The sequence below is a fragment of the Notechis scutatus genome, chromosome 2 (assembly GCF_049901735.1).
Source record: "Notechis scutatus isolate UNSWTSFEM ecotype Mainland chromosome 2, rNotScu1.2, whole genome shotgun sequence".
NCBI lineage: Eukaryota > Metazoa > Chordata > Lepidosauria > Squamata > Elapidae > Notechis > Notechis scutatus.
Window position 1 is genome coordinate 10,029,043 of NC_142010.1, and position 12,099 is coordinate 10,041,141.

General features: G+C 45.7%; 1 protein-coding gene across 2 annotated transcripts; it reads right to left on the minus strand.

Moving 5' to 3' along the window:
- Positions 1–1,243: 1,243 nt before the first annotated feature.
- LOC113426394 (uncharacterized) lies at positions 1,244–9,414 on the minus strand. 2 transcript variants are annotated; one of them, XM_087953030.1, is made up of 4 exons: positions 9,282–9,414; positions 7,155–7,893; positions 5,461–5,590; positions 1,244–3,446 (listed from the first exon to the last, which is right to left on the minus strand). In XM_087953030.1, exons 2-4 carry the CDS (start codon positions 7,875–7,877, stop codon positions 2,344–2,346), a joined length of 1,956 nt encoding a protein of 651 aa, XP_087809156.1. In that variant the 5' UTR covers positions 7,878–7,893; positions 9,282–9,414; the 3' UTR covers positions 1,244–2,343. The 2 variants fall into 2 exon arrangements, with proteins under 2 accessions (XP_087809156.1, XP_026544533.1); XM_026688748.2 differs by having other exon boundaries at positions 7,155–7,896; positions 9,282–9,374.
- Between the last annotated feature and the right edge of the window lie 2,685 nt (positions 9,415–12,099).

Consider the following 12,099-nt stretch of genomic DNA (forward strand, 5'->3'; position numbering starts at 1 on the left):
CGTTGGACAACACTGGCTCTTCAGCTTTGTAACCGAGATGAGCACTGCCCCCTAGAGCCAGGAATGACTATCACGTATGTGTGAGGGGAACCTTTACCTTTACCTTTACGGTGTGTGTGTGTGTGTGTGTGTGTGTGTGTGTGTGTGTGTGTGTGTGTGTATTCTAAAAATACAAGTTCCAGGTATACTTGTAAAAGAAGAAACAGACTGAAGCAAAAACAATAGAATTAATTACAGGTGGGAGGCTGTTGGAAGGGCCTATTACACATGCAAGGGCTAAATTGATTAATGATATATAAAGGCATAGATCTCTCTAATGGTAGCTTAGTACTCAGATGATGTCAGCAGAGGCTGACGTAAGCTTAGTAAGTATAATAAATATAATTTTAGTTCTGGAGATCGCAAGATGTCTGTTTCTTCTTTTACACACACACACACACACATTCCTCCTCCTATGAGCGAAGGGGCTTGTGTGGGTTATATCATCAGACATGTATATATCCAGAAGGGCCTCCCAAGAAGAACAGGCCATGATATCCCTGATTAACACTGATCACATCTGCCAACCCGCATTGGACCGGCGTAAGCAGATTATGGTCTATACAGGGGTGGGATTCAAATTTTTTAACCGGTTCTGTGGGCGTGGCTTAGTTGGTGGTGGTCATGTGACTGGCTGGGTGGGGCCAACTCAACATCACTCATATCGAGGCACGCATCTCCTCGCCTGGCCTCTCATGACTGTGGGGATGCTGCAACAGTCAGTGTGAAAATTGGTCATAAGTCACTTTTTTCAGTGCCATTGTGACTTTGAATGGTCACTCCACACAAGCAAAGTACCAGCAAAGGAGGGGGAAAAAACTCCAGAGAGGTTCCTAAGACAGGAAGTCTTGTCCTGCCAAGAATGTAATAAGGGTTAACGGAGAGGCAGTTTCTGTAAGCAACACCAGAATGTTTCCTGCCTGCCTTCCTTACAGGATTAGGCCAATAATTTCTTCTAACAACTGGTTCTCTGAACTACTTAGAATGTTAACAACCGGTTCTAGCAAATAGGTGGGAACTGGTAGAATCCCACCCCTGGTCTATACCTTCCACTTGCCAATACAACCTCAAAAACGACCCTCCCTCAGGACTGGATTGGTTGGAAACATGCTGAAGAGGCCTTATCCTGCAGTGAATAGACAATGAAAACATATTTGGCAGCAACTGCATTAGCAAACAAAAGGCAAGCTTAGAGAGAGGCTAATTATGAGGCACTTCTAATGTTTGCTTTAATCCGTTTCTGTGCTATACATTATCCTCTTATCCTTATCATACAGAAACACAACAGCATGTTGGTGTCCAAAATGAGAAACGTGGAGACCAACCACCAAAGAACAGTGGCAACAAAACAACACTGTGATGGGGAATTGAACAAAAAGAAATGAGGTGGTTTCTCTGTTGGACACATTCTCTTCTACTAATTGATGTCTTGTGTACAAATGGAAGGGCTTAATCTGTCCTCATTAACTGCTGCCTTTATCACTGTAATGCATAGCTAAAGTAGGCCTTGAAAAAATTGACTTCGCCACGACTCGACTACAACACCGGCAACTTTCATCTGAAAGACACACAGAGACAGTCACAACATGGAAGATGAGTGTCAACTCATAAAAGATTTCTAAGATCTTTTAGAGTTGCCAACAGAAAGGGAGGGGAAAGGGAGCAGTGCAACAGTTTGCAAACCGAAACTGCATTCCATAAATGTTTTCAAAGATAATAACAAGGTGACTGAAGTTTCTGCTGTGCAATATTCTAATTGGAGAACATGATTGATGACTCTTGGCTATGGATGTATCCCATTGGAGAATATGAATTATGATACACCCAGGGGATGGGAGGAAAACCTGGGTCAAGGGTGACAATGAATGATGTGTCTCAGAGTTGGCTACACCCAGGCAATGCCGGACATGTTAACTCCCAATAAATCCTTTTGAAGTTTTGGAAGTTTGGCTCGAGACTCATGATTTAAATGGGGGTAAATGCCAGAATCCTGACAATGAGGGGACCAAGGGGTGTAGGATCCCTGCAGGTATCAAGTGTTGCCTACCCCATCATGCTCAGCCCTGGGAAAATGACTGCTTGCCACAGTGTGATTGTAGTCATCCTGATTGTCTGATACATATACATCTTCGCACAATACAGCCGAGTCCTGTGCTATCAGGCCAACCCGGTTTTCTTTAATGGACTGCAACTCCCATCTGTTTTAGCCAGGAAGACCATGGGCTCTGGACGCATCTGGAAGCCCCTCCCCCCCAAAAAAAGTTAGGCAAGGCTCGAGGAAGAGCGTTGCCCGTTGGCATTGTTCTAAGTTGAGCCTTCATCCACCTTGCAAACTTTTGTGAAGTTTTCCTCGCCGCGCTGCAGCTCCTCTTGCGATTTGGCTAAGCTCAGAGCTTCTCGGGCGTGGATCTTCTGGTGCTTCACCAAGACGGTGCGGTGGGTGAACCTCTTCCCGCAAGTGGGGCACTGGTGAGGCCTCTCCCCTGTGTGGACCTTCTGGTGGCGGATGTGGACGGCCCGATCGGAGAAGCATTTCCCGCAGGTGGCGCACTTGAAGGGCTTCTCGCCCGTGTGAGTCCTTTGGTGCACCATCAGAATCTGCCACTGGCTGAAGTTCTTCCCGCACTCCGAACAGGTGTAGGGCCTCTCCCCGGTGTGGACTCGGTGGTGCTTGACCAGCTGGGAAGATGTGTTGAAGGATTTCTCGCAATCGGGGCATTTGAAGGGTTTCTCTCCCGTGTGGGAGCCCTCGTGCTTCTTGAGGCTGGAGCTCCGGCTGAAACCTTCTCCACACTGGGCACACTTGAAGGGCTTCTCCCTCACGTGGATCTTCTGGTGGCTGAGCATCTGAGACTTCTGAGTGAAGCTCTTGTCACACTCAGCGCAGCTGAAGAGCTTCTTCTCGACGTGGACGCGGTAGTGCCTGGTGAGGACCGAGCTGACGGTGAAGCTCTTCCCGCACAGATCGCAGGTGTAGGGCCTCTCTCCCGTGTGGGTCCTTTCGTGGGCAACCAGGGTGGACTTGAAGCTGAAGCATTTCCCACAATTCTGGCACATGAATGGCCTCTCGCCCGTGTGGGTCCTCTGATGGGCGGCGAGCACCGTGCTCCGGCTGAAAGTCTTGCTGCACACGGCACAGGTCTTCTTTTCCCGACTTCCGTGCCGTCTTCGGGCCACGGCGGGTTGACTTGAGTCCCCGTCTTCTTCTGCTGGAGGAAACCCTTCAGGTCTGTGTTGACCGGGGTTGTCCTCATCCTTCTGGCCAGCTCCATCCCCAAGAGCTGCAGGGCTGTCTCCATCTTCTTCCGACCAATAAGGTTCTTGCAAGGGGCGGGCGCACAATTTCACTGGCTCGGTGTCTTCCAACTGGAGATCCCCTTGCCTTGTCTCAATCACCCACTTGTCATCTGTGGGGAGCGGCAGAGAGAAAAAAGGATTACTCAAGAAACCAAGCAGAGCATGGCTGCCACATCAAAGTCCCAATATCCCATTTTCCAACTGGCCAATCAGATGGTTCCAAGCCATTTCTCAACTATGATGTTGTCAGCGTTCCAACAACCCTCCCTTGCAATCAATAACTCCGAGACAGACATCTCTCAAAGGTACCTTTATTTGGATAGTAAACTGGCACATCTGTGGAATCCCGAATCTGAAAGTTTTCGGGCTTCCTTGCAAAAGTCAAAACTACAAATCCATCCCTCCTTAGCCATCACCACATCACATGGTCCAATCACCATCCATCCTAAAGTAAGATTCCCATTACAAAAATCAACTTGGGGCTTATTTTTGAGATAGGTCTTTTTTTTCTGGGGAAACATGCTAGAATAATTTAGCTCTGGTCTTGAGAAACAGGCTGGATGTTAGGAATAACCATAATTACCTAACGTTTGGGTAAATAATATATAAACCATGATAGCAAAGTTTAAATGTGTTTTTCACTTTAAACTCTAAATGATATAATTTGGGTGCGGTTGAGAAACTGCCATAAGAGGGAGCTAGAGAAACTGGATTGCTACTGGATTGATGGTTGATTGTTCTGCGTGTTCCCTGTTGCTGAAGTCGAAGGAGGAAAGAGTTTTGAATGCTACATATCTAATCTACTGTGAGAAGATATTTACTGGACTGATTTATGGATTGACATTGTAAGTTAACTGATTTATTTTGACACTGGATTTTTGCAATTGAACAATCTCCGGACTGAACTGACTGAACACTAGTGAATGATATTTTGGACTGTTTGACCCTGCTAAACTCTTAATGGAATAAACTATTCAACTAAGACAGTGTATCCGTTTTTACTGAGTGAGAAAACTAAAAAACGCTTTCTCTCATATTCGCCTGACTGCCTGACTGTTGTGCACATTCTGCTAGGGTATATCCCTAACACTGGAGAGGAGAAACTGTTCTCAGCCCTGAGTAAGTAGAAAGTGAGAGAGAGACTGACAACAACCCTGCTGTCAGCGTTCCAGAAAACCTCCACTCCAACCAATAACTCTAAGACAGACATCTTCTCAAAAGTTCCTTTTATTTTGGATAGCAAACTGGCTCAACTGGGGAATCCCGAATCTGAAAGTTCCGGGCTTCCTCGCAATAAGTAAAAACTACAAAATCCACCCCTGCACCCATCATCACATCACATGCCCCAATCACCATCCGTCCCAACTCGAGACTTCCCCTCACTTATGCGCAAAATCACATGACCTTGAATTAGAAAAAGAATGTTGTTATGTCTAACTACATACACTCCAAGAAATTCCCCCTTCCCACTTTCCCAGGCTCAAAATGTGGCAGCGTGGGAGCATCTGGTCTCAATATGGCTTCCAAAGCTGACACTTTCCTTGTTATCCTTAAAAAAAGGAACAGTAAAGGTTTGGAACAGGCTTCTGCTAATGGTTCTGCTAATGGTTCTGCTAATTTATCCTACAAGAATCCTGCAAGATTTGTTTCTTGACCTGGCCTACTTTGAAGGGCTGATGTTCTGCTTGAAACAACTTCTGATTTTTTTTGTTTTGTTTTTTCTCTTTAATCCATTTATACCATTTATCCCAAGCTGTAATATATCTTGAGTCTTCCTTATTCCTAAGGAAATTAAAAGATATGTTTTTGATGAATGCAGTAGTTAAGAATGTTTACCAAATAAGAAACAAATAGTAGTAAAATCATTACCAAGAGAAAAGCACACCGTCTTAGTTGATTAGAAGCATATGTTTTATATGTTTAACGCTGACAGCAAATAATAATTTATTATGTATTTGTATATATAGAATTTCTCTACAACGTAAGGTTGTATTTGATGTACAGTGTACAGTGTTTTTCTTTTTTAATCTCTAATAATTTTTTCTTTTAAAATTAAAAAAAAAAAAGAACCAACTTCTGAAAATCCAGGCATCTCGGAGACAGCAACCCGCCACGAGCCCTTACCTTCTGTGTCGCTGCCATCGTCCTGCTCCTGCTTGACTCCGGCGGCACTGGCTTGTCTCTCTCCAGTCCCTGTCGGAGTCTGCTCGGCCATGGAAAACCCCTCAGCCACCTCCTGCACCAAACCTGGTCCCTGAAACAACCCCAAAAGTTATATTTAGCAACAAGAAACAGAGGAGGGAAAGTAGGTTGGGGAGATTTCGCAAAGTGAGGGTGCCAGTTTCTTCCCCCACATAAAGACCCATCACATCCAGAGATCATACAGGTTCCTCAAAAAGAAAAAGGAAAAAAAGAAAAGGGGGTGATGGTGTTCGTAGTACCCCTAAAGCAGAGATGGGGAACTATGACCCCTTTATGACTTGTGGACTTTCAACTCCCAGAAATCCAGTATTGGCTGACTCAGGACACTCACAAAGTGAGAGAGGAGAAAGCACATTAAAGCTTGCAAGATTCTATTACCAGATCTATAATAAAAGTCATATTGGCCTGTATGTGTCAGGGTTCCGACAATTGCCCTAATTAAATCATGAGCCTCAAGCCAAGCTTCAAAATAATTCAAAAGATTTATTAAGAGCAACATGTCTGGCACTAACCAACTCTGGTATGAAGCCAACTCTGAGACACGTAATTTACTATCACCTATCACCCTGTTTCCCCACCCACCCCTGGATGTGTCATAAATCAGATTCTCCAACAAAACACGTTCATGGGCTGGGTGTCATCAATCACACTCTCCAATGAAGGATTTTCCTGGGCAGAAGATCCAGTAGCCTAGGCTACAATCTCCACAAGATAAGCATGGAATGTGCTTCTGGCATTCACATACAGCACTGCTCCCTCAGGCCTTTCCACCCTCCTTCTAATATCAATTTGGAAACAGGCATAAGAACGCTTTACGAGTTGACAGCATGACTTTGGTTTCCTAGTCTGATCTTCCTGGAACAGTTAACTTCCCCCTCCCTCCATAGTCTTGGACCCCTCCCCAGCTCTAGCCTATTCCCATTAGAACAGTGGTCGCCAACCAGTGGGCTAGGGATCACTGGTGGCCCGTGAGAAATTTTTGGTGGTCCGCAGAGAAATGTCCCCCCCAAAGCAATTAATCCAGGCTGCGCGGGAAAACAAGGCTGCGCTGCCCACATGGCTTGCATTGTGAACAACTTGAGGTAGTGAGGGGAGGGGGTAAAGGGCGAAGAGTGGGAACTTGCCCCACTCACCCCATGCGCCTCGCCTGGCCACCGGGCTGCTTCTTTCTGCTTTTTTCTTCTGCTGTTTTTGGCTGCATGCAAGGAAAGTAGCAAAAGTCTTTCTTTCTCTCCCCCAAACTCCACCAGAAATGAGTCTTTGGGACCCTGCAAGGCATCCTGCTCCAAGAGGCTGTGCCAGCAAAGACTCATTTCTGGTGGAGTTTGGGGGAGAGAAAGAAAGACTTCTGCTGCTTCTGCTGCTTTCCTTGCATGAAGCCAAAAGTCTCTCTCTCCCCCCCACCCCCCCGAGAACAGAGCTGGAGATGGTATCCTGCGATCCCAAATAAAGAATGATCGATTGGTAGGAAAACGGAGTGGGAAATTTTTTTGGGGGGGGGGGGGATTCTTAGGGTCTCTGGTCCGAGGGATTTAAAATGATGAGTTTGGTGGTTCCTGAAGTCCAAAAGGTTGGCGACCCCTGCATTAGATAGTTAGCTTTCTCTAAAGTCTCACCTCCTGTGGCCGTCTTGAACGAAAGCCTTCAGCCAGGGCCACCGCTTGATCGCAGGTGTGAGGCCCGGCGGCTTTGACCCACCTCTGGAGATCGGAGGGCAGGATGTCCAGGAACTGCTCCAGGATCACCAACTCCAGGATCTGCTCCTTGGTGTGCCTCTCCGGCTTCAGCCACCGGTGGCAGAGGTACCAGAGGCGGCTACAGGCCTCGCGGGGACCCTCCACATCTCGGTAACGGAACTCTCTGAAAAGAGTTCGCTGGGTGTCGTTGGCCGCCGAGTCCTCCCTCAGGACGTCCTCGCCCACCTTCCAGTAGTCATCCATCTTGGCAGCATTGGCCCACTCATTCTCCTTTTGAGTTTCTCTGCTGAGATCCACCCATCCTTTGTATCTCCAGTAAGTTTCAGCTGCTCCTTCCAAGGAAGCCAGGCAGGCCGTGGCGTTCTCCCACGGTTCAGAAACCACGTCCTCCTGCTTAGAGGACTGCATGGCCTTCAGAGCAGCTCGGGGGTCCAAATATTTCCGCCGCCGATCTCCCACCTCGCTCTTGGCTGAACTGGAGCCCCCTATTTGGGCAAAATCTTCCGTACTCCCAGCCTGGAAGTCTTTCGTCATTCTTCCTGCCTTCTCCAGGGTGACCCCAGCTTTGAGGCCCTCTTGGAATCCTCTTTCGGGTTTTACATCTGGATTTTTCCCCTTCTCCGTCATTATTTTATGCCTCATGACCAGCTTCCCGCAACTCCTGGAGAAAAACAAGTTTGGAAGCGTGTTTTTAATCGGAAAGGCCAGCGTTAGGCACATAAGCGCAAAATAAAAACATCCATATCTGTGAGCCTAGAGGTGGCCTAGAGGTGGAGCTCTCGTCTCACAACCAGGAGGCTTTCAGTTCGATGCTAGGTAAAGGCAGATATTTCTCTCTCTCTGGGCACAAAGAGAAAAATATCTGCTGTGAAATCCATCTAGGCGTCAGGAAGGGCATCTGGCCAGTAAACACTCAGCTCCATGCACCCCGATTCCACCCTGATGCAAGGAATTATAGTATCGTTAAAAGAAAAAGTAAAACCATGTACATATCTCCAGGCCAAATTATCCACCCATAATTTATCAATTCCAATCACAGCCAGGGTGTAAGAGCACAAATGGTTACTTCCTGCTGTTATAGAATAGAATTCTTTGTTGGCCAAGTGTGATTGGTCACACAAGGTATTAGTCTTGGTGAAAATACTCTCAGTGTACATAAAAAGAAAAGATACATTTGTCAAGAGTCAAGAATCATAAGAATAGAATAGAATGGAATGGGAATAGGAGTAGGAGTAGGAATAGAACAGAATTCTTTCTTGGCCAAGTGTGATTGGACACACAAGGAATTAGTCTTGGTGAAAATACTCTCAGTGTACATAAAAAGAAAAGATACATTTGTCAAGAGTCAAGAATCATAAGAATAGAATAGAATGGAATGGGAATAGGAGTAGGAGTAGGAATAGAACAGAATTCTTTCTTGGCCAAGTGTGATTGGTCACACAAGGTATTAGTCTTGGTGAAAATACTCTCAGTGTACATAAAAAGAAAAGATACATTTGTCAAGAGTCAAGAATCATAAGAATAGAATAGAATGGAATGGGAATAGGAGTAGGAGTAGGAATAGAACAGAATTCTTTCTTGGCCAAGTGTGATTGGACACACAAGGAATTTGTCTTGGTGCAAATGCTCTCAGTGTACATAAAAGAAAAGATACATTCGTCCAGAATCATAAGATAGGATAGGATAGGATAGGATAGGTCTCTTCTTTAAAAACCTCCAGTTGATGAATCACCCACAACCTCCGGAGAAAAGCTGTCCGAAGAAGGTTGCTGTCTAACCTTTGCTAAACCGCCTCCAACGAAGAACACCGCCTTGTGTGCAACGTGTGGATGTGTGTGTGGGGGGGTGTAATAGGGCCGAAAAGGGCTTCCCCTCTTCCTTCCAGGCCTGCAAGGTGTCTCGCGCACAGCTTTTTTCCCCCCGGGTTGTTGTTGTTTTTTGGGGGGGGGCAAAGGCGCGCGCCGCTGGTCCCGTGCCTGTTGCTGCAAAGGGCATCATCTCTCTCTCTCTCTTCCTACCCAACCCCCCAAAACCGCTGTCGTTTACCCAGGCTTTCCGGCGTCACGGCTCGAACGGGGGGACCCCCCACCCTCGGCTTCTGGAAGCCCAGCTGCACGCTTTCCCCCCCACCCCTCAACTGGAGAGGAAGAGGAAACGGCGCCCTTCCCCCCTTCCCAAAAGTGACAAGCGCGCACCTTCTTCCAATGGCTTCTCTCCTCCCTTCTGGGCAGTGGACCTCGGTCAGTTTAACTCTTCAGCCTCTCACGACTTCTGCCAGAGTGGGGAGGAGGGAGTGGCAGGCAGAAATCTGACGGGAGAGGTGATTCTCCCCACCCACCGACCCACAGACACACACACACACACACACCACATCTCTGGGCTGCAAGCTGCAGGGTCAACCAGCCTTGGCACAGAACAGAATAGAATAGAATTCTTTATTGTCCAAGTGTGATTGAACACACAAGGAATTTGTCTTGGTGCAAATGCTCTCATAAAAGAGAGCGTACATAAAAGAAAAGATACATTCGTCAAGAATCGTAAGGTTAGAAATAGAATAGAATAGAATAGAATAGAATAGAATAGAATAGAATAGAATAGAATAGAATTCTTTATTGTCCAAGTGTGATTGGACACACAAGGAATTTGTCTTCGGTGCAAATGCTCTCAGTGTGCATAAAAGAAAAGATACATTCATCAAGAATCATAAGGTTAGAATAGAATAGAATAGAATAGAATAGAATAGAATAGAATAGAATAGAATAGAATAGAATAGAATAGAATTATTTATTGAACAAGTGTGATTGGACACACAAGGAATCTGTCTTTGGTGCAAATGTTCTCAGTGTACATAAAAGAAAAGATACATTCATCAAGAATCATAAGGTAGAATAGAATAGAATAGAATAGAATAGAATAGAATAGAATAGAATAGAATAGAATAGAATAGAATTAGAATTAGAATTAGAATTAGAATTAGAATTAGAATTCTTTATCGGCCAAGTGTGATTGGACACACAAGGAATTTGTCTTGGTGCAAATGCTCTCAGTGTACATAAAAAGTGAAGATAACATTCATCAAAAATCATAAGGTACAACATTTAATAATAGTCATAGAAGGTACAAATAAGCAATCAAATCATGCTAGGAAACAGTCAATATGAATGTAAGGATGCAAGCAACAAAGTTACAGTCATACAGTCTTATGTGGGAGGAGATGGATGAAAGGAAGGATGAGAGGATTAATAGTAATAGTAATAGTAATGCAGACTTAGTAAATAGTTGGACAATGTTGAGGGCATTATTGGTTTAGCAGAGTGATGGCTTTCGGGAAAACACTGTCCTTGTGTCTAGTTCTGGAGTGCAATGCTTTATAGTGTTGTTTTGATGGAAGGAGTTGAAACAGTTTTTGTCCGGGATGTGAGGGGTGTGTAAATATTTTCACAGCCCTCTTTTTGATTCGTGCAGTATACAGGTCCTCAATTGAAGGCAGGTGGGTAGTAATTGTTTTTTCTGCAGTCCTAATTATCCTCTGAAGTCTGTGTCTGTCTTGGATTGCAGAACCAAACCAGACAGTTATAGAGGTGCAGATGACAGACTCAATAGTTCCCCTGTAGAACTGGATCAGCAGCTCCTTGGGCATTTTGAACTTTCTGCGTTGGCACAGAAAGAACATTCTTTGTTGTGCTTTTTTGATGATGTTTTTGATGAGAATAACAGAGTTGAAAGGGATCTTGGAGGTCTTCTAGTCCAACCCCCTTGGCCAGGCAGGTTGTTGTCCAGTCTCTTCTTAAAAACTTCCAGGATCAGCGCATCCATAACTTCTGGAGGCAAGTTGTTCCACTGATTAATTGATCTCACTGTCAGGAAATTTATCCCTAGTTCTGGGTTGCTTCTCTCCTTGATTAATTTCCACCCGTGCTTCTTATCCTGCCCTCAGGTTTTTTGGACAAGTTGACACTCCACCCTCCTCTTCTGTGGCCACCCCTCAACTATAACTATGTCGCCCCATTAGATGTAAAACATGGGATTCGACTTCCATCAAGCACTTGGAATACTCAATAATGTACTTTGGAGCACTTTCTCCTTCGTTTTTCTCACAAGGAAGGGCTGTATTTGCCTCCAAGAGAAATTAAAACAAAAAACAATTACCAAACCCCAAACAAATTAACAAACTCTACAAAGTTCCGTTAACGTTAACACAAAATGACAATGCCTTAAGACAGGGGTCCCCAACCACCGGTCCGCGGACCGGTACCGGTCCGTGGAACAAGTCCTACCGGGCGCTGGCTTGCAGGTGTCGCCATCTTGTTTTGATGAAAAAGTGCTTCGGTGAGCTTTTCCGGTAGAAAGCTCACCGGAAGCACTTTTTCATCAAAACAAGATGGCGGCGCCCAGCTGATGTCGGTACCGGGCCGCGCCATAAAAAAGGTTGGGGATACCGGGCCGCGGCGTAAAAAAGGTTGGGGATCACTGCCTTAAGACAGTGGTCTTCAAACTTAACAGCTTTAAGACTTGTGGCCTTCAACTCCCAGAATTCCTCCTCCAGTCATGTTAGCTCAGGAATTCTGGGAGTTGAAGTCCACAAGTCTTAAACTTGCCATGTTTGAAGACCCCTTGCTTTAGGATGTTCCAAACCCCCTCATGGGGAGAGCGTGGGGCAGAGGAGCAGCTTCTGGTTCCTTCCAACTCCAAAGGTCCCCACCTTTCCTGTCCTCTGTTTCCCCCATTTCCCAGCCCCAGCAGGTGGGAGAATATATGTGGCTCCTGGCTTTGCCTCCATTCTATCCAGCCCTGCCCTGCCCTGCAAACTCTTCCCGCAGAGTCCAGTGATGGGAGTCAAACATTTTTTACTACCGGTTCTGTG

What these genes read in the sequence shown, in the direction of transcription:
- LOC113426394 (XM_087953030.1), bottom strand. Translation starts at nt 7,877, where the DNA reads ATGAGGCATAAAATAATGACGGAGAAGGGGAAAAATCCAGATGTAAAA. An exon ending in GTTCAAGACGGCCACAGGAG is followed by an intron (nt 5,591 to 7,154) that starts GTGAGACTTTAG and finishes GGGTTGTTTCAG; the next exon opens with GGACCAGGTTTGGTGCAGGA. An exon ending in CGATGGCAGCGACACAGAAG is followed by an intron (nt 3,447 to 5,460) that starts GTAAGGGCTCGT and finishes CGCTCCCCACAG; the next exon opens with ATGACAAGTGGGTGATTGAG.